The sequence below is a fragment of the Mustelus asterias genome, chromosome 9 (genome assembly GCF_964213995.1).
Source record: "Mustelus asterias chromosome 9, sMusAst1.hap1.1, whole genome shotgun sequence".
NCBI lineage: Eukaryota > Metazoa > Chordata > Chondrichthyes > Carcharhiniformes > Triakidae > Mustelus > Mustelus asterias.
This window is the reverse complement of record NC_135809.1, coordinates 88,210,667-88,237,987: the sequence shown is the minus strand read 5'-3', so window position 1 is coordinate 88,237,987 and position 27,321 is coordinate 88,210,667. Positions and strand designations below refer to the sequence as shown.

At 44.7% G+C, this 27,321-nt stretch overlaps 1 protein-coding gene across 1 annotated transcript in view; it reads left to right on the top strand.

Annotated features, from left to right (window-relative positions):
• The window catches only part of LOC144499157 (immunoglobulin superfamily member 22-like), an 86,603-nt gene that overhangs the window by 23,115 nt on the left and 36,167 nt on the right, over positions 1-27,321 (top strand). Inside the window, exons 7-14 of the mRNA XM_078221236.1 lie at positions 1,469-1,582; positions 4,633-4,795; positions 6,868-7,140; positions 8,120-8,404; positions 14,307-14,431; positions 17,288-17,429; positions 17,944-18,240; positions 22,320-22,622. Of these exons, the coding sequence (XP_078077362.1) occupies positions 1,469-1,582; positions 4,633-4,795; positions 6,868-7,140; positions 8,120-8,404; positions 14,307-14,431; positions 17,288-17,429; positions 17,944-18,240; positions 22,320-22,622 (1,702 nt within the window). The remainder of the gene's footprint in view (positions 1-1,468; positions 1,583-4,632; positions 4,796-6,867; positions 7,141-8,119; positions 8,405-14,306; positions 14,432-17,287; positions 17,430-17,943; positions 18,241-22,319; positions 22,623-27,321) is intronic.

The following is a 27,321-nucleotide window of genomic DNA, read 5'->3' as shown; positions in this document are numbered from 1 at the left end:
CGAATCTCTTCCATTATCCTGGATTCGATTTCAATCCACTTCCACATGCCGTCCTTCTGCTCACCCATTACTCTCCCCATGCCCACCCAGACCCTGCCTCCTCCCGTTATCCAAGCCACCTTTCTTGTCCTCCTGCATGACCCACCCAATAAAACCTTCACCTACCAGACTCTCACCCTGGAAATGCCATCCACTCTGTCCTTTAACTGTGACTGTCCCCTCCTATCACCAGTACTCTGCCTTCACCCCCCGGGATCCTACCGTTGACACCATTGGCCCTGTCCTCTAAGACACTCTGCCCCTCCCCACCCCTCTGCCATACATACTTTTGCCCTTCACCCTTTGTCCAACACTCTCTCCCTGACCCCCTTCCCTGGAATGCACGGTGGCACAGTGGTTGGCATTGCTGCCTCACAGCGCCAGGGACCTGAGTTCAATTCCTGGTTGGGATTCTATCTGTGTGGACTTTGCACACTCTCCCCATGACTGTGTGGGTTTCCTCTGGGTGCTCTGGTTTCCTCCCACAATCCGAAAGATGTACTGGTTAGGTACATTGACCATGTTAAATTCTCCCTCAGTGTACTTGAACAGACGCTGGAGTGTGGTGACTAGGGGATTTTCACAGTAACTTCATTGCAGTAAGCCTACTTGTGACCAATAAATAAACTTTAACTTTGCTTAGTCTCCCTCCTGTGTCTAGCCTTGGTGCAGTTTTTGCGACCAGCACTCAGCTTCTGTGCAACCCCGAAGAAGTGCAAGCCCCATTTACAGACTTCAAAGTGATGGAAGAGGTGAAGCTCACCAGACGCACACCACTTATAGATGGCCGTAAAAGTGAACCTTCTAACTTCTCACTGGCAGGCGAATTTGGAGGGCAAATTTAATTCTGGCGAGGTGGCCTTTTAAAGAGCACACATGAGATGCTAATGACTGCCATTATGATTCCTGACATTGTTCATTGGGAAGTTCGACCTGCCTTTAACCTACTTTGAGATTCAGGAGAACAAAATTCAAACAGCTCATCTCATCATTGGGAAACTGATTCTTCTGCCTCCAATCAGGCTAAGTGCCCCCAACCGTCATGTTTCCCACTGCTGGCGAGACTGGAAGAATCCGTCCACTGTGAACCAGACGGGAATCATGGTGAGCGGGGGCACTTAAATTAGCAATCTAATTCAGAAAAACCTCAGGATTACTGGTATGGAAAATTAAAACATTTAAAACTATTGCACTAATGGAGCTTATCTGACATTGGGGATGCTGAGGCATCTCTTTCAAGGGAGACAAAGAAAACTCTATTTTATAAGTTGCATCTGACTTGGAAATTGCTTAACAGAACACTGTATAGAGTTTTACTCATATATATACTGTACCCGAGCTGTGAAAATCCAGCTCCTTAGCACTAACATTCCTATCTCAATGTGTACAGAAAGCAATCTGTTCACATGCTCTGTCTCTGTTCTTACAGGCAGTAAAGGTTTTAAAGCCATTGGAAGACCTGGAAGGAAAACTCGACTCAACAGTTACCTTTGATACAGTCTTGGAGCTGAATGATCCTAACATGAAGATGCAGTGGTTCAAGGTGAGGCGAGATTACTGGACTGACTCTTTTTACATTGCCGCCAACTAGAAAAAACTACCTGACATGTCCATGCTTGACCATTTTCTACAGTTTGGGTCACAAGGAGGTTTTAATGCCATCTCGAACTCCAATCTACTTATTATTTGTGTGGCGTTGGGCAATAAGGCCATTTTCTGAAATGCGGCATGGTGGCACAGTCGTTAGCACTGCTGCCTCAGAATGCCAGGGACCCGGGTTCAATTCCCGGCTTGGGTCACTGTCTGTGTGGAGTTTACGTGTTCTCCCAGTGTCTGCGTGGGTTTCTCTGGGTGCTCTGATTTCTTCCCACAGTCCAAAGATGTGCTGGTTAGGTAGATTGGCCATGTTAAATTCTCCCTCAGTGTACCCGAACAGGCACCTGAGTGTGGTGACTTGGGGATTTTCATAGTAACTTCATTGCAGTGTTAGTGTAAGACTACTTGTGGCACAAATAAATAAATAAAAAATCTAAAAGATGCTCGGACTAGTTATGGGAGTTACTATCGTCAGTATACCCATGAATATCTAAGTCAAGGCCTGAAATGTTTAACACCTGTACATGGTCTCATTTACAACAATAAAGCAGGGTTTTTGCTGCAAAGCTGTTGTTGAAAGTGGGCAGTCGCCACTAATAACACATTTCTTCAAAGTTATCTACAGTGCATGGTAATCACATGTAAACACGTGGTATAAAACCTCTGTTGCTCAATACTGATATCATTCTATCACACTATTTATCATCTCCATTTTCTTCCTTGAAGTCAAGGCAATGAATAATGAAGAGTTTATGGACGATTGCATTTTGTAGAGTTGATAATTCGCAGGAAAAAATCAAATGTGCAATGGGAAATGTTCAAATTACTGACTTTTAGCTTTTAAAATTTGAAGTGAGGACTGATTGCAACAGAGTAATTAAATCCTCGTAGATGATGCATTTGCCATGTTCTTGTTTTATGTTTAGTAGTTATATTCACTCCTATTTTTTAGTTTTGTTAGCTCATCTCCCAAGGGTGTGTATCTTGGTGTCACCCTTCAATATATCACAGAATAATCCTTGTTATGTTCAATTTCAGCTGATAAATTCCAGTGGACTATTTCACCATGAGGAGGATAGTTACTGTTGAGGCTATCCTTCTATGCCAGGGTTGTGAGATGCTGATCAGGGGTAGATGGTCTCTTACATGGAAGGCCAATGTTTCCCACCACTTAATTCACCACAGGCTTGAATTAGCATGTATATTGACTCTCAGTACTTTGCACAGATTGTCACCCTTTTGAGGACTCTGGTCTTTCTCTTCAGCCAAGATGTGGGGATGTCGGCGTTGGATTGGGGTAAGCACAGTGAGAAGTCTCACAACACCAGGTTAAAGTCCAACAGGTTTATTTGGTAGCACAAGCTTTCGGAGCGTTGCTCCTTCTTCAGGTGAGTGAAGAGTTTTGTTTACAAACAGGGCATACATAGACTCAATTTACAAGATAATGGTTGCAATGCGAGTCTTTACAGGTAATCAAGTCTTGGAGACAATTCACACCTCTTTAACCTGTGCTTAACCCTCTCTCCACTCACATTGTCTGCATCTGTAAAGACTTGATTACCTGTAAAGACTCGCATTCCCACCATTATCTTGTAAATTGAGTCTGTGTCTATGTATGCCCTGTTTGTGGACACAACTCTTCATTCACCTGAAGAAGGAACAACGCTCCGAAAGCTTGTGCTACCAAATAAACCTGTTGGACTTTAACCAGGTATTGTGAGAGTTCTGACTGTGCTTTCTCTTCAGCACTATTCATGCAGAATTCTATTGTTAATTAAAGAGATCTGGGCATTGCATACTGCATATACCAACTCATGTGTTAGGATGGAGCAGCCCATATCATCCCCAGTAGCTCCAGTACTCGGGTAGGAACATGCAGAGGACAGTGGGATATGGGTGGCATTAAAGGAGTAATGCATGACAGTGAAAAGGAAGAAATGGAGAGCAATTAAGAGAAGAGGAAAGTAAGAAATATATGGTAATAGAAGGATATGGATAGAGGAGGGGCAATGGGGAGCAATGATATTTGAAAAATGGAAGATTGAAAGAAAAAGAAGAAAGAATAGTGGAAAGTATTAGGAGAGGGATTAAGCAAGAAACTAGAAATGATGCTTTGGGGTAGAAAGGGATAAGGGCTGTGGGGTGCAGTAACCATAGAATCCCTACAGTCCAGAAGGAGGCCATCCGGCCCATTGAGCTTACACCAACAACAATCCCACCCAGTCCCCATCCCCACAACTCCATGCATTTATCCTGCTAATCCCCCTGACACTAAGGGTCAATTTACCATGGCCAATCCACCGAAGCTGCACATCTTTGGATCGTGGGAAGAAACTGGAGCACCTGGAGGAAACCCACGCAGGGAGAACATGCAAACATGGTTTCCTGGGATTTCTATGACTCTTAATCCAAAGTAACAGAAAGTGAACAGGAAACCTGAGTTCACCCCCAAAATCTGCAATGGTTATGCAGTGTAGTTACTTAGCTTAAACAAGCTGTGAGAGATCTGCTGAGCAACACAAAGGGATTACCCGACAGCGAAGTAAAGAAGATTGTGGATAAACCGATATAGACCTTCTGAAGGCAGATTACAGAAAGATTGACTTAGGCAAAGGCACATCGAGCGTAGTGTGAAACAATGCAAGGCAGAATGTCCGGTTCTGTCGTTGGACTTTGTTTTGTTCACTGATCTCAATAGGGGCATGAGTTGGGATTGGGAAAACCAATCAGCTGTAGTTCCTGCTCCTGATCGCTTTTCAGTAACTCTTGATGGGAACTACACTCTGCAGATATCAGCTAAATACAGGATTGCGATGAGTCATGTATCCTCCACAGTCAGACAGCCTGCTACTTTGTGGTTATTTAAATGTTCTATTTTCTGTTTCATGGGTTTTACAATATTAACTATAGGCCGATGTATTTAAGTTTTTTCACTGAATAGAGCTGTGCTATCTGGAACTGTCAGCAATTTTGTATTTGCTTCTGTTTTTGTTGCAGGATGGCGAGCCAATAAGAACACAATTCTCACTGGGGAAGTTTGAGATTAAGCAAATGGGAACTAAGTTTATGCTTTCTGTGAAGAACTTAACCCAGAAAGATGCTGGCCAGTACACCCTGGTAGTTGGAGATAAAAAGTTTACCGTGGGGCTGAAAGTGAAAGGTACTGCGTGCAGACAAAGGAGTTAATTTTATATTAGCTGGCTGATAGGTCAACATTTTGAGCAATTACATATCTATTCTCCCCACCATGAGCATTGCCAGTGTCCACCCCTTCGCCAGCCACCACATGTAGCTGGTTGCGATGACCATAGGGAAGTCTGAATCCCTGGCAGATTATCCTTCTGTTCAACTAACTTACTGCCTCTTTCCAAGATTGCCATGAGGAAGGTGCAATAGGGCAATGCGGCAGTAATGGCACTGAGGTCCCACAGCTGAAGTCTCCTTTCCCCCTGCAATCTGACCTCCTCTTACTTTGCTTTGGAGATCTCAATCTCTGCCTGTTCCGATGCTGCAAGTGTCAGACGTGGTCCACTGGTGGCATTTGCACCTCTAGGTCAGCTGGCTGTGGGTGCAGGTGAGATGTTAAACCAAAGCTCCATTAGCCCTTAGGTGAACATAAATGATCCCAAGGCACTGTTTTAAAAAAAGAGCAAGGAGTATTGGATTCCAAACCAATATTTATTTTTCAACCAAAACCACTAAAACAGATTATCTGGTCATTATCATATTGCTGTTAGTGAGATCTTGCTGAGTACAATCTGCCTGCTATGTTTTCTATGTTAAAACAATGATTACAGTTCAAAAAAAACTATTTAAGTAGCTGTAAAGCACAAAGGTGCTTTTGTTATGATGTGAACTATTGTTTCAGTGGTGGTCCTGCTGTAGCACTGCTGGAATTTTACAACTAGGCCCTGACAGGTTCCTCTTTAGCAACAGGAATCCTGCTGAGATCTCTGACAGGATTCCTGTTGCTAAAGAGGAACCTGTCAGGGCCTAGTAGTAAAATTCCAGCAGTGCTACAGCAGGACCACCACTGAAACAATTGTGTCAGACGTGGCTCAGTGGTGGCATTTGCACCTCTAGGTCAGCTGGCTGTGGGTGCAGGTGAGATGTTAAGCCAAAGCTCCATTAGCCCTTAGGTGAACACAAATGATCGCAAGGCACTGTTTTGAAAAAAGAGCAAGGGGTATTGGATTCCAAACCAATATTTATTTTTCAACCAAAACCACTAAAACAGATTATCTGGTCATTATCACGAAGTACATCAGAGAAATGGGTAGGGCTTGGGGTAGCTTTGAAGGGGCTGGTGGAAGTCCTTCCTTCCTTGCCAGAGTTTCATCCCAAGATTGAACCTGCAATTAACCTGCAGTAGGCAGTAAACCTGCCTTTTAATTTCTTAGGAAAACATTTAGGGAGCATGTATGTCATGAATTGTCTGGGCACAGTAAATATCAGAAAGTCGAGCAAGTTCCTTCTAGGTGTGCGCTCAAACCCATCCACCTTTTTGATCTTTGTGCCAGGCAGGCACTTCAAGGTGTCAATCTGTGGACCCAGGAAAATCATTTTTCCTGTCTTGTTGCTTAATTTTTTACCTGCTTTGGGTAATATATATTACTGAGAACTTGTAAATTGAATTCCCCTGATTCTTCCTTCTCAGCTATATCACATATGTAGGTGAGGTATTGAAACTTTCCCTGTCACAATAGTTGTGGGTGTCAGTTTTCTTATCTAGTTACACTTGGGACCTGTTAAAGGAGCTATCTAAACACAAGTTGTTGTTGTAACAGCAGGAATAATCACAATGCCAGGCTGTAGAAAATGGAAAGGAAAACAAGATATGAGGAGAAACTATTTCACCCAGAGGGTAGTAGGGGCCTGAAAGGGTAGCTGTGGTGGAAAACTTCATCTAATTTCAAAGGTACCTGGATGTATATCCAAAGTTTTCATAACCTGCAGGGCTATGGACCAAATGCTGGAAAGTGGGATTAGGCTGGGTGGCTTGTCTTTTCTGTCAGTACAGACATGATGGGCCAAGTGGCCTCCTTCTGTGCTGTAAACTTTCTATGATCTAACATGATGGAATGGTAACAGAGCCGGAGGTTGCAGATTGGAAAAGAGACATTATTCCTGAGGATGTACAATGAGTTCGTTGTTTCAAAACTGTTTAAGATCCTGATGTTGTTCCATTCCGGTGTTTGATTAAACATTGTTTTACCATTACTTTCCTCACAGATGAACCACTGCGGTTTGGGGTGGAACTGAAGCCTATAAAGGTAGCAGAGAGACAAACTGGCACCTTTGAGTGCCGCCTCACTAAGAAGGTGCCATCTGTCTGCTGGAAGTTTCGAGGTGTTGAGGTGAAGCGAGATGACAAGCACGATATCGTTGTGTCAGAGGATGGGCTGATTCACACCTTGAAAATCAAAGATGTACGACCATGTGATGTTGGTGAATACAGCTTTTCTGCAGAGAACCTAACCTCATCTTCACCACTGGAGATTGCTCGTAAGTTTTAACACCAAGCAGTTAAAGTAGGCTGGTGAAGTGACCTAGAAGAGCAAGGCCTTGTTTAAGCATTTCTTTGTGTATCTCTTCTCTCCAGACTGTGAGAGGGTTGTTTCAGTCAGTGGGTGGCATCCACTGGTAATGTTCAGATTAATCCTACTCTAGCATTCTTAATGGATCTAGAAGGTATTATTAATAGTATGAAAATCAGCACTAGTGCTTTCTTCCCATTTAACTTATATAATAGGAACTGAGACACTCACCTTGCTATTCACTACTAGAGTTTTGCCTGAAATAAACTTGATTTAGAAAAACAAATTATCAGGGAAATTATAAGGAAGTGCAAAAAGCTATAGAGTCGTGATAATGGGCACCTTCAGTTATCCTAAAGTAGACTGTATCATAATACCATAAAAGAATAAGAGCGGGAAAAGTTTTGGATGTGTTTTCAGGTGAATTTACTTGATCAGACAGGAAGGAGGCATTGCTGGTTCTGTGGAATAAGATGGATCAAGTGAATCAATTGTCACTAAAGGAACATTTCAGGGGACAATGATCATAGCATCACAAGCCTTCAATTAAGGAAAAGGACAAGGGGGAACTGAAATAAAAATAAATTGGCAGAGTGCCAACTTCAGTGGGGTGAGAATAGAATTTTCCCAGATTTTGACCACCTTACTAGCTCACAACCATTGCACAACAACCCCTGACTAACTGTGTGACATATCCACTGGAACTCTACCACCTTGCCAGCCACGGAATCGGAGCAGGCGAGGGTCCGACAACAGAAATTTGCGTTGACCTTGGGCGGGAATTTCCGGTCTCGCTCAAGCGATGCTGTAAAATCCCGCTCGTTGTATCTCTCCATTGTCTCTTGTCACAGTGACTTATATTTAAGTCACTGGTTTTAAGTAGTCTGGGGGCAGAGATTTTGTGTCTGAAACATTGTTCAGCTCTTGTTGTTCTTCAACCTCCACAGGGCTTCCCATTCAATTCCCAAGTGCCTTGAAGAATGTTCATGTAAAGGAGAAAGGCAAAGCTCGATTGGAATGTGAACTGAGCTCCAAAGATGTTCGAATCAAATGGTTAAAGAATGGCAAAGAGATCACCAGGTCCCCGAAGTACAATATGATGCGTGAAGGAAGACGGGTTGAGCTGATTATTGATGATGCTGAGCTCGATGACAGTGGGGAATACACACTTGTTGCCACTCAAGACAATGACGATCGAGAGTATACCTGTTCCTGCGCACTAAATGTTCAAGGTAAGAAGAACCCATGTTAGGAACAGGAAAAAGCTGTCAGACCCAAGAGGGTAATTTTCCCATCCCACCTGCCACGGGAATTGTACCAGGCGGGGGTCGGGGGGGGGTGGCGGACCATGCAAAGGTCCATTGACCTCGGGCGGGATTTTCCGGTTTTGGGGCGAGTGCGGCCAGAAATCCCGCCCCGAGACGTCTGTCTTTTTCATTAACTAAGCCCACTCACCCACATTTTCAACATAACAGCAATCCTTTTCTCTCTAGAAGTCCATCCAGATGGTTTTTGAACTCACTCATGCTTCACTGCATTGTGCTTCTCTGCTAATTTATTTCACAACTCTGTTTCTCTTTGAGTGAAAATCTTCCACTTGACTTCTTTTCCTTTTCCTCATTTTCGCTTTTTAACTTACACCCTTGATATTTGAATGTTTCAAAAGAGTGGACAACATGCCTGGATTAATTTTGTCAATGCCCATCATCACCTTATCAGTAATCAAGTCATTTCAAGTCTGACTTTTTCCAAAGGAAATCAGCTGAACTTCTCTACATTTTTCTCATAGTTTAAACATCTGATAGATGGGGTTATAAATAATGAATATGATTACACTTTATGGCTCTTGAAAACAGAAAAATTCACAAAAACATTCTCCACAAATGTACTGGATTGTTTATTGTTAATTCCGACCTCCATGGATGAATGTTCAGTGGTTGTGAGGCAAGGGCACATTTCAGGACATGAGTGAGAAAAATAAGGTGACGGTTGAAGAATGTTGAGTGATGATTGTGGGTTTTTTTAAGTGATGATGACAATTTTGGAGAAGGGTGGGACAGTGCTAAAAGATAAAGACAGATTGAAGATGTTAGCAAGCAGCAGGTCTGATGGAAGACGAGTGGTTTGGAGTTGAATTAGGAGAGAATTGTGTCACTAGACAATAGTCAACATGAAAGCAAAGACAGTGTTAAAAGCTCAGGAGAAGATGGGAGAAAAATGGCAGAAATTGGAATGCTCCTGTCACAACTTGGTTTTGAAGAGAATCAAATGAATCAAGTGTGTTGAGTGGAGGAAGAGAAGGTTCAGTCAGCAAGGCAATGGCGGAAATAAGAATTCTCTTGATTTTGGATACAAAGTCTATACGTTCCTCACATTCAGGATGTGGCGCAAGGATGGGGCTGTGGAGGAAGGAGGACTGAATAAACACTTGTGATGGAGGAGAGATGATAGCTTCCCATGTGGATCTTGGATTAATAGGAAGAAAACAGAAAATGGATAACAGCAGAAAATGATGAAAATATTTAGCATGTCAGGTAGAACCCTGGGGAGAGAGAAACAGAGTAACTGTTTCAGGTTGATGACCTTTCATCAGAACTGGAAAAGGTTAGAAATGTAACAGGTTTTCAGCAGGTGCAGAGGAAGTACTGAGAAAGGCAAATAAGCAACAGTCATAGTAAAACAAAACAGATTTGCTCATCATTATCGAATTACAGTTTGTAGGAGTTTGCTGAGGGCAAACTCCTACAAACATTGTGTTTGCTACGTTACAGGAGGATGACATTTCAAAAAGTATTTCATCATCGATAAAGCACTTTGAGACATCTGGTGGTCATAAAGAGGCATTACAAAAATGGAAGGGTTTTTGGTAATCTGCCAAAGGGCAGTTTTTTTATTCATTTCTTCACATCTCACGGCCCTGCATTTTCCTCTTTAATTGCTCATAACAATTTCCCATTTTCAGTGTTAATGAGCAACATCCCTCAGCAAAAGAATACATGAGGTGGCTTCCCATTACCTTCCTCATATCTACTTCAAGAAAACACAAGTATTCTTGTCGTAGGATCCCATGGCTGCAAACAGCCATTGTCCCTCGCGATTCTAGCTCTCCTGCCATCACCACCAAAGGTTCACTGGTTATGCCGTTGGCCATAGAATGGAACCCTGAGTATGGCCCTTATTTGGGCCCGAGGTGGCTCACGAAAGGACTGGGACAACCTACTCTGAGATTGCAAATGACCCTGCTATCTATGTAAAAGCAATAATAATAAAATTTAGAGACCCCTAAACTAGAGGGCACCACACAAAGGTGAACATGTGCATTTAGGAGGGAGTTTTAAAATATCAAGGATGTGGCCTTCGCTGGCTAGGCCAGCATTTATTACCTTGAGCAGGTGATGGCCTTCTTGAACCACTGCAGTATCTGTGGTGTAGGTACAACCGCAGTGCTGCTTGGGAGGGAGTTCCAGGATTTTGATCCAGCAACAGTGAAGGAACAGCGATATATTCCCAAGTCAGGATGGTGAGTGACTTGAAGAGGAACTTCCAGGTGGTGATGTTCCTATCGTCCTTTGAGATAGTAGCGGTCATGGGCTTGGAAGGTGCTGCCTAAGGAGCCTTGGTGGGTTCTTGCCTTGCATCTTGTAAATGATACACACTGCTGCTATTTTGCAATGGTGGCAGAGGGAGTGAATATTAGTGGATGTGGTGACAATCAAACAGGCTGCTTTGTCCTGAATGGTGTCAAACCTCTTGAGTTTTGTTGGAGTTGCAAACATCTGGGCAAGGAGAGAATATTTCATCACATTCTTGATTTGTGCTTTGTAAATAGTGGACAGGTTTTAGGGTGTCAGGAACTGAATTAGTCGCTGCAAGATTCCTAGCCTCTGACCTGCTCTTGTAGTCACAGTATTTATATGTTCAGTCCAGTTCAGTTTCTGGTCAATGGTAATCCCCAGGATATTGATAGTGGGGGTTCGACAATGGTAATGCCATTGAATTTCAAGGGGCGATGGTTAGACTCTCTCTTGTTGGAGATGGTCATTGCCTGACACTAGTGTGGTACAAATGTAACTTTCCATTTCTCAGCCCAAGCCTGGGTATTGTCATAGGACTTGCTACATTTGAACATGGACTGCTTCAGTATCTGAGGACTCGCGAATGGTGCTAAATATTGTACAATCTTCAGATAAAACCCCACTTTGACATTATGATGGAAGGAAAGTCATTGATGAAGCAGCTGAAGATGGTTTAGCTTAGAACACTACCCTGAAGAACTCCTGCAGTGATGTCCTGGAGCTGAGACGATTGACCGCTAACAGCCGCGAACATCTTCATTTGTGCTAGATATGAAACTAATCAGCGGAGAATTTTCTCCTGATTCCCATTGACAGTTTTGCTAGGCCTCCTCAATGCCACACCTGGCCTTGATGTCACTCTCACCTCACCCTGAAGTTCAGCTCTTTTGTCTCTGTTTGAACCAAGGCTGTAATGAGCTCACCAGCTGAGTGGGCCTGGAGAAACTCAAACTGAGCAACAGTGAGCAGGTTATTGCTAGGTGCTACTTGATAGTTAATGACTCTTTCCATCACTTTGCTGATGATTCAGAATTGACTGATAGGTATAATTGTCTGGGCTGCATTTGTCCTGCTTTTTGTGTTCAGGATATACCTAGACAATTTTCCATATCGCTGGTTAGATGCCACTATTGTAGCTGGCATGGAACATCTTGGCCAGGGATGTCTTGAGTACTATTGCAGGAATATTGTCAGGGTCCATAGTCTTTGCAGTATCCAGTGCCTTCATTCATTTCTTGATATCAGGTAGAGTGAATCGGATTGGCTGAAAACTGATATCTCTGATGCCGGGGACCTCCAGAGGGGGCCGAATTTGATCATCCACTTGGCACTTCTGGATGAAGATTGTAGCAAATACTACAGCTTTATCTTTTGCATTGATATGTTGCACTCCCCCATCATTGACAGTGGGGATATTAGTGGAACCTGCTCCTCCAGTGAGTTGTCCACTACCATTGATGGCTGAATGTGGCAGGACTGCAGAGCTTAAATCTAATCTGTTGGTTGTGGAATTGCATAGTTTTGTCTTCCGCTTGCTGCTTATAATGTTTGGCGTGCAAGTAGTCCTGTGATGTAGCCTGACCAGGTTGATACCTCATATTCAGGTGTGCCCGGTGTTGCTCCGGGCATTCCCTCCTGCACTCTTCATTGAACCCGGGTTGATCCCCTGGCTTGGTAGAGTGGGGGATATGCCAGGCCATGAGCTTACAGTTTGTGGTTGAGTACAATTCTGCTGCTGATAATGGCCCACCTCATGGTTGCTCAACTTTGAGTTGCTAGATCTGTTCGAAATCTATCCTACTTAGCATGATGCTAGTGCCACACAACACAATGAAGAGTATCCTCAATGTGAAGATGAGACATCATTTCCACAAGGTCACATCTCACCGATACTGTCATGGACAAACGCATCTATAGCAGGCAGGATGAGGTCAAGTATGATTTTCCCTCTTGCTGGCTCCCTCATCAACTCTTGTAGACCCAGTCAAGTGGTTATGCCCTTTAGGACTTGGCCAGTTAGTCAGTAGTGGTGCTACTGAGCCACTGTTGGTGATGGATATTGAGTGCAATCTGTGCCCTTGCCACCCTCAATGCTTCCTTCAAATGGTGCTCAACATGGAGAAGTACTCATTCACCAGCTGAGTGAGGGCAGGAAGTTTCCTTGCTCATGTTTGTCCTGATGCCTTGAGACTTCATGGGGTCTGAAGTTGATATTAAGGACTCCCAGAGTTACCCCCTCCCAACTGCTGCCACCTCTGCGTGGGGTAGTGCTGGTGGTGTCTGGCATATTGTCCATAAGGTATGAATCTGTAACAATGACTATGTCAGGCTGTTGCTTGACTAGCCTGTGGGACAGCTCTCCCAATTTTGGCACAATTCCCCAGATGTTAGTACAGGGTCAACAGGCCTGAGTTTGCCATTGTTGTTTCAGTGCCTAGATTGATGTTGGTCGTCCATTTAGTTTCATTCCTCTGAGACGTTGTGGTGGTTTGATGCAACTGAATGGCATGCTAGGCCATTTCAGAGGGCATTTAGAATCAACTACAATGCTATGCATCAGCTTTCTTTCCCAAAACTTTGGGAGGAGAGTGTGTAAATAGGAGGGTATGAGAGTGCATTATAGGGATATATTAGAATGCTTTTTAAAAATTCATTTACCAGATATTGGCATCGTTGGCTCAGCAAGCATTTATTGGTCATTCCTCATTGCCCTTGAGAAAGTGGTGGTGAGCTGCTTTTTTGAACCGCCGCAGTCCCTGTGCTGTTCAGGAGGGATTTCCAGGATTTTGACCCAGCGACAGTGAAGGAACAGCGATATATTTCCAAGCCAGAATTGGAGGGGAACTTCCACTTGGTAGTGTTCCCCACGTGTCTGCTGCCTTTGCCTTTCTCGAGAGTGGTGGGCGTTGGTTTGGAAGGTGCTGCTAAGGTGAGTTCCTGCAGTGCATCTTGTAGATGGTACACACTGCTGCTACTGTTAGAATGTGTAGTCAAGAGGGAGCTGGAGAGTGTAATTAGGAGGACATGAAAGTGCACAATCATAAAGTATGTGAATGTGTAGTTGTGATGACATGAAAGAGGGTTTAACAGGATGCAAGTGTGCGATTGGGCAGATGTAAGAGTGTTGGAAAGGGATCTGAATCCGTGATTGTTAGTGTATTTTTGGGATGAGGTAAGTGTGAGCATCTTCAAAGGTGGAAGTAATTTACCAGGAGGATATGAATATTTGTGATCGGGGGGTATATGAGTATAATTTGGAGTGTGAAAATTTATGATTGAGAGGGTGTGAGTGTATGCTGTCAGGAAGATGTATCGATATGCAACTGGCAGAGTGATCAATGGGTGTGATAATGAAGATGTGCAGATGTACAAGCAAGTTTGTATTTGAGGGTATGTGAGCGAGTGAGATTGAAAGCTTAAGAGAGTTTATGATTAGGAAGGTGTGAACATATGATCAGGAAAATGCATAAATATGGAATCGGGATTGTGAGACCAGAGTGTGTTGCAGCGATGGCTTGCGTTACACATTAACACATGTTTCATTTTCACACATTTCCAGACCGGTTTGCTACAGTTAAGAGTGGAATGTCTGATGCCCACCCTCAGACAGGCCAACCTGCGGAATTCTGCGTGGTACTGAATGATGAGAAAGTCGATGGAGTGTGGCTAAAGGATGGAAAAGAGGTATGTATATGTTTTTTTTAATTCATTCGTGGGACATGGGCATCACTGGCTGGGGCCAGCATTTATTGCCCATCCCTAGTTGCCCGAGGGCAGTTGAGAGTCAACCACATTGCTGTGGCTCTGGAGACACATGTAGGCCAGACCAGATCAGGATGGCAGATTTCCTTCCCTGGAGGACATTAGTGAACCAGATGGATTTTTCCGACAATCGATGATGGTTTCATGATCATCAGTAGATTCTTAATTCCAGACATTTTTTATTGAATTCAAATTCCACCCTCTGCCATGACTGGATTTGAACCCGGGTCCCCAGAACATTAGCTGTTACCACGAAGATCATTATTATAGTAAAAGGTTAAGGCTGAGAAATCCTCTAGCTACATTATGATAGTCATGCTGCCTGGGTGATATTGACAGCATACTACTATTGGTTGTGGTACGAGCTTGATACATTTATCCCTGTCCACTTCTGCTCATCAGTCAGAGCTGGGAGGGAACTCACCTGGGAACTTGGGAAAAAGATAGGAACCCTGTTCTACAATCCACAGAGATCATGATTGTTCTGAGATCTAAAAGATCTGGGACAAAGGAGGGTGCATAGAAAAACTCTGTGGGTGGGATTTTCCAGCCCCGCCACAGCATGTACCCCAGCAACAGAGGTGGCTTGCCATTGGCTGACAGCAGGACTTTTTGCTCCCCACAATGTTTACAGGATTTTGCATGGCCTGCACCCTCTGCAACTTCCAATCAAAGCTGTGTGCATACATTGGGCCCGAGTACACAGCTGGGCAGACTGGAACACCCCCACCCCCCGCCCCCACCACCCACTCCCACAGGTGAAATTGACATCTCTTTTGTCACAGGACTTCAAGCATTTGCTCAGACCTACAGCTTTTGACAGGGAGAAAGGAAAATCTCTGCTGCAGAATGGAGTGCTGCAATGATTTAAAATCCTGCCTGGTTACCGGGCGGCATGGAGGTTAAAGTGACCTGGCCACTTCAGAATTTGCACAGCTGACAGGCAGGAATGCAGAATTTGATCACAGGACTGCTTGAAATCATCAAGCCAGGGGTGATCTTCAGGTCTGCCAGGGCTAGAAGGGGCAGCCCAGCCATGACACTTCCATCCTGGAGAGGAGTGGTGAAGTCAATCCTTTGACCCCCAACCTGGGTTCACCCAACTCCCAGGATCCTTGAGGGACCCTTTCTCTGCAGCCTAGAAGCAGCAGAGGGGCCAATGGCCCCTGGACCTACCTACCTTGAGCTCTTTTAGGGCCCAAAGCACCAGGTCAGGGTGTCAGTGCCAGGGGGAAGTGTGTTGGCACTGCCAAGGCACTTGGCCTGAAGGGAGGCTGAATGGGAGGGTCTGAGGAGGAAGAGGGACTGAGGGGTTTGGATTGAGCCACCCTCATGCCTGCATGGTTTGTGGGTGGGGTGACCTGTGATTTGAGTGGTGGGGAACGGGTATCCCTGTTTTCTGAGGGGTTGGCGGTGCGTTCCTGGACCCTCGAGGTTCAGCACACCATGTCCCTGCTTTTGGGTAGCAACAGTAAAGTCCGCTTGGTGCCATTCCCAAGGTGGACCGGGTGAATGGCGGGATGCTGGTGAATGCTGTGTCAAACCCACTAATGACATTCAAATTAGCTCTGGGTGGTAACCTGATTGAGGCTGCCAGGGTGGGGCAGGTGAAGCCCAAAAACCCTCATGCCCGTCAGGAATCCTGATTTCTGGCCAACGCCCCATTCATCGGGGCATCTGGATTCCGCCAGCTGTCTGATGCAAAGGCATTCGATAAAGAGCAGTAAAGGTTTGCAGCGGACTATAATGATGGAAGGCAGAGGGGGAAGAGTGGATGCTGCAGGTCAATTGGGAGCCCTTGTGCGTTGACTATCAGCAGCTGTAATCAATAGTTTATGTCAGATGTTGTGGCAGATTTAAATAACGTATTGGACTGGAGGAGGCACCCAATGAGGGAATCAGAGCACAAATCACAAAATTGTTACAACACAGAGAGAGGCCATTCAGCCTGTCGTGTCTGCATCGACAACAATCTCACTCAGGCCCTGTTCCGTAACCGCACATATTTACCCTGCTTGTCCCCCTGATACTAAGGGGCAATTTAGCACGGCCAAATCCACCTAACGGGAAGAAAGTGCAAACTCTGCACTGACACTGGGCAGCATGGTGGCACAGTGGTTAGTACTGCTGCGTCACAGTGCCAGGGACCCTCCTTCTGCACTGTAGAGATTCTATGATTCTATGATGACAATGACTGCATCAAACTCCTTCTCACCTCACCTCTGCTGCTGAACCTGTTAGCCATACTCAACCATGCCTTCTTTGTGAACAATGCAGGCTATCTGTTGCCACTGGCAGAGAACAGGGCATTTTTTCTGTCTGTCACTGCCTCCAACTGTATCTCCAGTGAGTCATCCAAAACCATATGGTTGCCCTGGCTTGGGCCTCCTTTCTCATTGATCCTTGCTCAGCACCTCCTTCCATTCCTTGGGCATAAGGCAATCTCAACAATAGCTGTCACCTCAAACCTGCCTCCTTTGCTCATATGCCACCACTAATTGTGAGGTGAATATGACTTCAGATGAATTAACAACTTTGCATATGAAAATAATAATGCATTTGTGAAGGTGATATGGTGTGGAGTTGGGACCTGGAAATGAAGGCGATGTCAGGGTCCAAATCCCAGTATTGAAATCTGGCCTATACCACTTTACATTTACCTGCTTCGTTTAATTAAGATATCTGCCTCATGTTAGGCCATAAATTTTTCCTTAATATGCAGAACCCTTTTTCCTTTTGATTCTTTCTTCCTTATTTATTCTTTGTTTTTCTGTTCAGATTACAGACACAAAAGACATACAGATTGTGAAACAAGGAGCAGTGCACAAACTGATCATAAATAAAACAGGCGATGAGAGTGAAGGAAAATACACATTCAGAGCCAAAGGAGCTGAGAGTGAGGCTGTACTCTCTATTGCAGGTATTCACATTGTCTGTTACCCAAAACATTACATTCAGAATGCACCTAGTTCAATTTACTGGACACCTGGAGGCAAATTTTCATCTTTACCTCCTGGGCGTAAATCTGGTGGAACAGATTGCTTCCCCAGTGTTGAACCTGATTGATTTTCATCGCAATTAATTTTCCTGTAACATTGAGAAAACTTAGGATTCAATTGAATTTAAAGAGATTCTGTCCCATTGCCTTTTTTCCCTCCTGTATTCAGGCTGATACCATGGCTGTAATTCTCCGATCTTGTCTGCAGCTGGGATTTTCCAGTCCCACAACAGTGAGTGCCAAATTCTCCCTGCCAGTGACAACAGGGCGTGCGAGACAGGAGAATTTCAGCCCACAAATGCAATGAGATTATTGCTATAATCATAAGACTTTTGCTGTGTGAAATATATTCCATTTGCATAACTGAATTAGGATTATACTCTTGGCATAACGAGATGTTGTGATGCTGATGTTGTGTCCATTTTCTATTTTGCAGATCCACCTGAAATCGATCCTGATCTACTTGCAGCATTAGCCAAGGATCCGATCACTGTTAAGGCAGGACAGACAGCAACTATTAAAATCCCGTTTAAGGGGAAACCCATTCCAAAAATTACGTGGTTCAAAGATGGCATTGAGGTGTTTGAAGATGATAGAACAGAGATAGAGAAGTCTGGTACGCAGACTGTGTTAGTGCTAAAACACTGTGTAAGAGAGGACAGTGGGAACATTACGTTGAAACTCAAGAGTGATTGTGGCTCAACCTCTGCTAATCTGCAGCTAAATGTCATTGGTAAGCTAAAGAACTAATGCGTTTTTTTCCGTTTTCTTTCTTTGTGATCTACTTGCAGTAACAAAAAGAACTACTTAAGACTCATGGCCAAGAATGTGCTTATATTATATACCACCTATAATATTGCACTGTCTTCCAACAGCATTACAGTGGGGGGGGGGGTGGTTCTCAGTGGCAGGAGGCAGCCTGCCGTTACCCAGCAGCAGCTCTTTCCCATTGATTCCACTCCAGCTGCCAGGATACCCGCTGCAGGAATTTGCCATCAGTGGGACCAGAAGATCCCGCCACAGGGTGAGCCAGGAAATCACTTCCCAAAATTCCCTTCCTTTTTGCTAACATCTAGGGGCTTGTGACTAAATTGAAAGGACTGTTCCACATATTAATGAAGCAACAGCCGTCAATGACAGTCATACTCACAAAATCATGTCTTACAGACAATGTCCCAGACACCACCATCTCTGGGTATACCCTTTCCCACCAACAGGACTGACCCATTAGAAGCGGCAGCACAGAGGTATATAGGCATGAAGGGGGTGCTCCGGGTGTTATGAGCATTGATTCTGGACCTGATGAAGTCTCATGGCATCAGATCCAACATGGGAAAGGAAACCTCCTGCTGATTATCACCTACTATCCTCCTTTATCCGATGAATCAGCACCAATTGAAAGAGGCACTGAGGGTGGCAAGAGCACAAAATACTTTGGGTGGGGAATTTGACGTCCATCACCAGGAGTGACTTGGTAGCACTACCACTGACCCAGTTGGATGAGTCCTAAAAGTCATAGTTGCTACAGTGGGTCTGTAGCAGTTGGTGAGAGAACAGCAAGAAAGAAAAACCTACTTGACCCTGTCCTCACTAATCTGCCTGTCATAGATACATCTGCCTATTATTGGTAGGACCACACACTCCTTGAGGAGCCAAAGTCCCCACCTTCACACTGAGGACCTCCATCTTCATGCTGTGTGGTGCTAACACATGCTAAATGGCATAGATTGTGAACAGATGCAGCAACTCAAAACTGGGCAACTATGAGATGCTACAGGCCATTAGCAGCAGCAGAATTTTATCCAACCACCATCGTAAGCTCATGGTCTGGCATTTCTCCCACTTTATCATTACCTTCAAGCCAGGGAATCAACCTGGCTTCAATGAAAAGTGCAGGAAGGCATGCCAGAGCAGCACAAGGCATTCCTAAATATCAGGTGTCAACCTAATGAAGCTACAACACAGGATGATTTGTATGCAACACAGTGAAAGCAGCACATGATAAACAGAGCTAAGCAACAGATCTGCTCTGCAGTCCTGCCACACCCAGTCATGAATGGTTGTGAACAATTAAACAACTAATAGAAGGAGGAGGGTCCACAAATATCCCCATCCTCATATGATGGGGGAGTCCAGCATCTCTTTGCAACAGATAAGGCTCAGGCATTTTATCAATTCTCAGCTAGAACTGCCAAGTGGATGATCCATCTTGACCTCCTTCAGATGCCAGTCTTCAGCCAATTCAATTCATTCGATGTGACGTTAAGAAACTGGATACTGGAAAGGTCTATGGGCCCTGACAATATTCCCGTAATAGTACTGAAGACTTGTGCTCTAGATCTAGCTGTACCCCTAGCCAAGCTGTTCCAGGACAGCTACAACATTGGCATCTACCCCACAAAAAGTAGGACAAATTCAACTCGGTCAATTACCATCCCATTAGTCTACTCTCGATCATCAGCAAAGTGATAGAAGGGGTTGTCAAGAGTGCTATCAAGTGGCACTCACCCAAAAACACTCACCGGTCAGTTTGGGGACCACCAGCTCCATTCAGCTCAAGACCTCATTACAGCCTTGGCTCAAACATGGACAATGCAGCTGAACTCAAGAGCTGAGGTGAGAGTGACAGCAAGGCCACTTTTGACCAAATGTGGCATCAAGAAGTTCTAGCAAAAGTAGTCAAAAGGAATATGGGGGAAACTCTCCATTGGTTGGATCTAGCACAGAAGAAGATGGTTGTGGTTGTTGGAGATCAATCATCTTAGACATCACTGCAGGAGTTCCTTAGGGTAGTATTCTCGGCCCAACCACCTTTAGCTGCCTCATCAATGACCTTCCCTCCATTATAAGGTCAGGAGTAGGGATGTTCAGCACTATTCTTGACTCCTTAGGGAGTCTGTGCCCATTTGCAGCAAGAACTGGACAACATTCAGGGGTGGCATGGTGGCACAGTGGTTAGCACTGCTGCCTCACAGTGCCAAGGGTCTGGGTTCAATTCTGGCCTTGGGTGACTGTCTGTGCGGACATTATACTTTCTCCTTGTGTCTGCATGGATTTCCTCCATGTGCTCCAGTTTCCTCCCACAGTCCAAAGATCATAGAATCCCTACAGTCCAGAAGGAGGCTATTCGGCCCACTGAGTCTGCACCGACTCAGAATCTTACCAAGGCTAACATCCTCACCCCTGCCCGCTCAATTTCCGTAATCCCTAATGCCCCAATTTACACAACTTGGGATACTTAGGGGCAATTTAGCCAATCCATCTAACCTGCACATCTTTGGAATGTGGGAGGAAACTGAAGGACCCAGAGGAAACCTACGCAGACAGGGGAGAATGTGCAAACTCCACACAGACAACAGTCATCCAAGACTGAGAGTGAACCTGGGTCCCTGAAGCTGTGAGGCAACAGTGGTAACCACTGCATCACTGTGCCACCCTAAAACAACTGCAAAGATATGCAGGTTAGGTGGATTGGCCATCCCAAATTGCCCCTTAGTGTCCCAAAATGTGTAGGTTAGGAGGATTGGCGGAGTAAATATGTGGGGTTACGGGAATAGGGTCTGGGTAGGATGCTCTGTTGGTGAGCCGGTGCAGACTCGATGGGCCGAATAGCTTCCTTCTGCAATGTAGGGATTCTATGATTCAGTATTGGGTTGACAAATGGTAAGTAACATTCACACCATACAAGGATTAGTCAATGACCATCTCCAATAAAAGAGAATCCAACCATACCCCCTTGACGTTCAAAGGCATTACCATCACTGAATGCCCCACTATCAACACCCTGGAAGTTATGATTGACCATAAACTGAACCCAACCAACCATATAAATACAATGGCTAAAAGAAGGTCAGAGGCTGCGAATTCTGTAATGAGTAAATCATCTCCTGATTCCCCAAATCTTGTTCACCTTCTACAAGCCAGGAGTGGGATGGAATACTCTCCACTCGCCTGGATGACTGCATGATTCAAGAGTTAAGTACTATAGGAGAGATGAAAATAGCTAATGGAGGTGAGAATAGCTATCCACAACTACAAGGCAGCATTCAACTGTGTGTGGCATCAAGGAACCTGAACAAAATGTATGTCACTGAGGGTGAAAAGGAAAAACCGACAGTGATTATTGTCATACAAGACACAGAGGAAGATTATTTTAGTTGTCATATGTCAGTGCAGTGTTGCTGAGGGAAAACTCCTTGGCGCAACCATCCTCACCTGCTTCTTTAATGATTTTCAATCCACCATGAGATCAGAATGGAGCTATTCAGCTCTGTATTGAAGTAGCCCATACCAGCTAACATCAGGGTCTGGCTAAGCTATCCAGACTTGAACTGATAAATGGCAGATAATATTTAGGTCACTTAAGTGCCAGAAAATGAAAGTTAACAAGAGAAAGCCCAGTTATCTCTCTCTGACTCAATGTCACCACTATTGTGAGTCTTCACAACATCAATGTCCTTGAAGACCACATTCAACAGAAGTTCAACTGAGCGAGACATAACTGCACCATTGATACCAAAGCAGGGAAAAGACTGGGAATTCTTAGACAAGTTCCCTACCTCCTGACACCTTGAAGCCTTCTTATCATCTACCAAGGTTCAGTCCAAGAGCATGAGTGAATACTCACCAACCATTTGAGAGGGTGGAGCCAGAAGAACACAAAAGAAGCTTGACACACATAAAATTACAGAGCTATAAAAACGTAACAAAAAGGAAAGTCAATATGATGGTTTGAACTCTAACTTTAAGAAGGTCTATTGATATTGCGTACTGTGAATAGAATCATTCTGCTTTTCTGTTTACTTTATGCAGATAGACCCAAACCTCCTCAAGGCAAATTGGAATTCCTGGAGCACACTAGGAAGTGTATTACAATGAAATGGAAGGCACCGCGTGATAATGGGGGGAAACAAATAACCAGCTTCATCATTGAGAGGAAGCTTGTTGGAAAAAAATCATGGATCAAGGTTGGTGAGGTTGACAGCAACACTACAACCTTCTCCACCAACAAGGTTGAAGAAGGACAAGCATACCAATATCGAATCCGAGCAGTAAACAGTGAAGGAATGAGTGATCCCCTCGATTCTGAAGAGGTCTTAGCTGGTGACCCCATTGGTAAGTGTGCACATTGAGTTTTCAACTTACCAGTACTGATAGTACAGATTATTGAATATGAAATTAGAATTGAATCCTTTAAAGGCACTGCAATATTTTTAAATATTACACTGTATTAGATGAATCCTTTGTTACTGGAGCCATTTTCCTCCAGTTATAATGAACATTTTTTCTGATATAATTATATTCCAAAGTATTCTTAAAGCAGTTTGAGATATTTCTCGAAGAGATACAGTGTGATATAAATGCAAGTTTTATGTGAGATCATGGCAGGAATTCTCCAACCTTGCTCACGGCTGGGATTCTTCGGTCCATTTGTAGCGAATGGAAATATGTCTAAATGCCAAATTCTCCATTCTTGGTGGCAGCGGCGGCAGGGCATGAATGGCCAGAGAATTGCAGCCCATAATTAAAAGGGCAGCCATTGCAAATAGTTCAAATGAACTATTTAATCCCCCATAATTCTTCAAATTGTTTACGGATGAGATCCACATCTCCAATTTATTTTCGTTAGCGGAAGGATAGGGCTGTTCCATCTCTGATATCTCGCCTTCATGGCTTATGAGGATGGAAGATTTCCTCTGTTTGAAAGATGCAACAACATTCTTTGTTAACACGCTTATTATTTGTACACATAATACAGAATGGGCAACAATTTCATCTCATAATGCAAATGGAATTCCGACTGAAAAAAATGACAACTGAATCCACTGCAAATGAATGCTAGTTAAATTGAGTGACAAGTAATCCTGGAGTCCAAACCAATGACTGTTCATTTATCATAAAATCTAGGAGCAGGATTAGGCTATCTGGCCCATCAATCTTGCTGTGCCAGTCAAGACTACGACTGATCTGACTGTGGCCTTCACTTCTCTGCCTGCCCCCAACCCCCACCCTCAATAGCCCTTGACTCCCTTGTCGATCAATAATCTCTCTTAACAGCCTTGAATATATTCAATGACCCAACTTCCACTGCTCTTTTGGGTAGAGAATTCCAAATTCTGATGACCCTCTGAGATAAAGAGAGTTCTTCTGATCTCCATCTTGTCATAGAGTCATAGAGGCTTACAGCATGGAAACAGGCCCTTCGGCCCAACTTGTCCATGCCGCCCTTTTTTTTTAAACCCTAAGCTAATCCCAATTGCCCGCATTTGGCCCATATCCCTCTATACCCATCTTATCCATGTAACTAAATGCTATTTAAAAGACAAAATTGTACCTGCCACTACTACTATCTCTGGCAGCTTGTTCCAGACACTCACCACCCTCCGTGTGAAGAAATTGCCCCTCTGGACACTTTTGTATCTCTCCCCTCTCGCCTTAAACCTATGCCCTCTAGTTTTAGACTCCCTTACCTTTGGGAAAAGATATTGACTATCTAGCTGATCTGTGCCCCTCATTATTTTATAGACCTCTATAAGATCACCCCTCAGCCTCCTACGCTCCAGGGAAAAAAGTCCCAGTCTATCCAGCCTTTCTGTATAGCTCAAGACTCCTTATTTTTAAACTGTTCCCCCTAGTTGTACATTCCCCTAAAAATGGAAAAATCTTCTTAACATCCACCCTGTCACACCTCCTCAGAATCTTGTATGTTGCAATAAGATCACCACTCGCTCTTCTAAAATCCGATGAGTATAGGCCTGGCTGCTCAACATTTTCTCATAAGACAATCCCTTCATCCCAGGAATCAGCCGGGTGAACCTTCTCGCAACTTCTTCCAATGCATCAAATGCCTTTTGAAAGTCCATGTACACCAAACCTACAGCATTACCCTCATCAACCCCTTCTGTTACCTCCTCAAAAATCTCCAGAAAATTAGTTCAACACAATTTCCATTTTAGAAATCCATGCTGGTTCCTCCTAATCAACCAACATTTTTCCACGTGATTATTAATTGCATCCCAAGTAATTGTTTCTAGATGCACTCCCACCACTGATGTTAAACTGACTGTCCTGTAATTGCAATTCTCCGGTCCTCTGGAACCCCCCCTGCATCTAGAGAAAGAATGCAAGATTAAGGCTTGCACTCCTGCAATTTCCATTCTCACTTCCTTCAATATCCTCAGACGCATTTCATTCACTTCGTTGCCTTGTCAACTTTCAGTACCGACAGTCTATTCAACACTTACTCCTTATCGATTTTAGGGACTTGCTGTACCGGCATGTTTATTTTGTGATTTATGTACCAGGATGTTCTAATCCCTCTGTACCACAGATTTTTACAGCCTCTCTCCATTTAAATAATATTCTATTCTTTTCCATTCTTGCTGCCAAACTGTTCACGCTCACATTTTCTCACATTATAATCCAGCTGCCAAATTTTAGGCCACTCATTTAACCTATCTATATCCCTTTACAGACTCTTTGGGTCCTCTTCATACTTGCTACCCTACCTATCTTTGTGTCATCAATAAATTTAGCTATCATACACACGCACAAGGTCCTTTCATCCAAATCATTAATATAGATTGTAAATAATTGAGGCCCCAGCACTGATCCCTGCTGCACTCCACTAGTTAGTTTCCAACCCAAAAAGACCCGTTATTCACAATTCTCTATTGGCTAATCAATCCTCCATCCATGCTAATATGTTACCCAACACCATGAGGCCTATCTTATGTAGTAACCTTTTATGTGGCACCTTACTGAGTGACTTTTGGAAATCTAAATACACCACATCTACAGGTTGCACATTGATGTGCGATAAATCACACGGGAGGCAGGATGTACCCGGGAAATAAAGGCTTTTATTGCCAACAATAACGGAGCTACTGTATACAATATACAATCCCAGACTAAAGGGTCACCAGGCAGAGCAGTGAACTTTATACCTCTCCCAGAAGGCGGAGCCAACTGGGGTGTACCATAGGACTACATTAACAGGTAGAACAGCCCAACCCTAACCCCAACAGTAACATATCCCTACAGACTCATAGTACTGGCCAAACCATGGCTCAGCACTCCTGGTGGTAACCAACAATGGTTCACCACATTCACCCCTCCTTTTAAAACAAAGGCCGGCGGGGCACAAAAAAACAGAACAACTGTTCATCTGTCTATAAGTTCAAACGGTTTGGGGGACCGCACCGTCGCTGCGACCTCCTCAACACTGGCGATGACGCCGGTTCAGGCAATCGCGGTGACCTTCTCTCCAAGGCGGTGTCCAGTGACTCCTCCAGTTCCTCACGGGCCGGTAGACCACGAGGTGGTGACAATCCGCTGGACTCGAGCACGCCTCGAGGTGGCGACAATCTCCTGGACTCAGGCAAGCTGTACACGGGAGTAAGAGGGTTAAGTGGTGGTCCCGATACTGCCCGCACCGTGTCAGGAGGAGAGATAATGGTCGGGAGGTCCCTAACTGGGGGTGTGGGAGTGACTGGGGTTTCCAAGCCCCCTGCTGGCGCCAGATCTCGAATCGAGACCGTGTCCTCTCGCCCGTCAGGATATGCCACATAGGCATATTGAGGGTTGGCGTGGAGGAGATGGACCTGTTCAACCAAAGGGTCGGACTTGCGGGTCCTAACATGCTGCCGCAGGAGGACAGGTCCTGAGTATGTCAACCAAGACAGTAATGAGGTCCCAGAGGAAGACTTCCTAGGGAATGAAAACATTCTCTCATGAGGAGTAGCGTTGGTTGCCGTACACAGGAGTGAGCGTATAGAGTGGAGCGCATCAGGGAGTACCTCTTGCCAACGGGAGACTGGAAGACCTTTAGACCTCAACGCCAGTAAGACAGCCTTCCAGACTGTAGCATTCTCTCGTTCAACCTGTCCGTTACCCCTTGGGTTGTAGCTCATGGTTCTACTAGAGGCAATCCCATATGAGAGCAGGTATTGCCTCAAGTCGTCGCTCATGAATGACGAGCCCCTATCGCTGTGGATATAACAGGGGTAACCGAACAGGATGAAAAGATCCCGTAATGCCTTGATAACCGTGGCAGCGGTCATATCAGAACAGGGAATGACAAAAGGGAATCGTGAGTACTCATCAATCACATTGAGGAAGTACACGTTCCGATCTGTCGAGGGAAGGGGGCCCTTGAAGTCCACACTCAGTCTTTCGAAAGGATGAGTGGCCTTAATGAGGTGTGCCCTGTCAGGTCGGTAGAAGTGCGGTTTGCATTCCGCGCATACCTGGCAGCTTCTGGTTATGGACCTGACATCCTCCACTGAGTAGGGTTGATTCCGGGCCTTTATGAAGTGGAAGAGCCGAGTGACCCCCGGATGGCAGAGGTCATTGTGGAGAGCCTGTAATCGATTCTCCTGCACACTAGCGCATGTTCCACGCGACAGGGCGTCCGAGGGCTCGTTGAGCTTCCCTGGACGGTACATGATATCATAATTGTAGGTGGAGAGTTCGATTCTCCACCTCAAGATTTTATCATTCTTGATCTTATCCCGTAACGTGTTGTTGAACATGAACGCCACAGACCGCTGGTCCGTGAGCAGAGTGAACCGTTTTCCCGCCAAGTAATGGCGCCAATGCCGAACGGCCTCCACAATGGCCTGGGCCTCCTTTTCCACCGCAGAATGCTGAATTTCAGGGCCTTGGAGGGTGCGGGAGAAAAAGGCGACGGGCCTGCCCGCCTGGTTAAGTGTGGCAGCCAGGGCGAAATCAGATGCATCACTCTCCACCTGGAAGGGGATGGACTCATCAATAGCGTGCATCGTGGCTTTCGCGATGTCGGCTTTTATTCCTG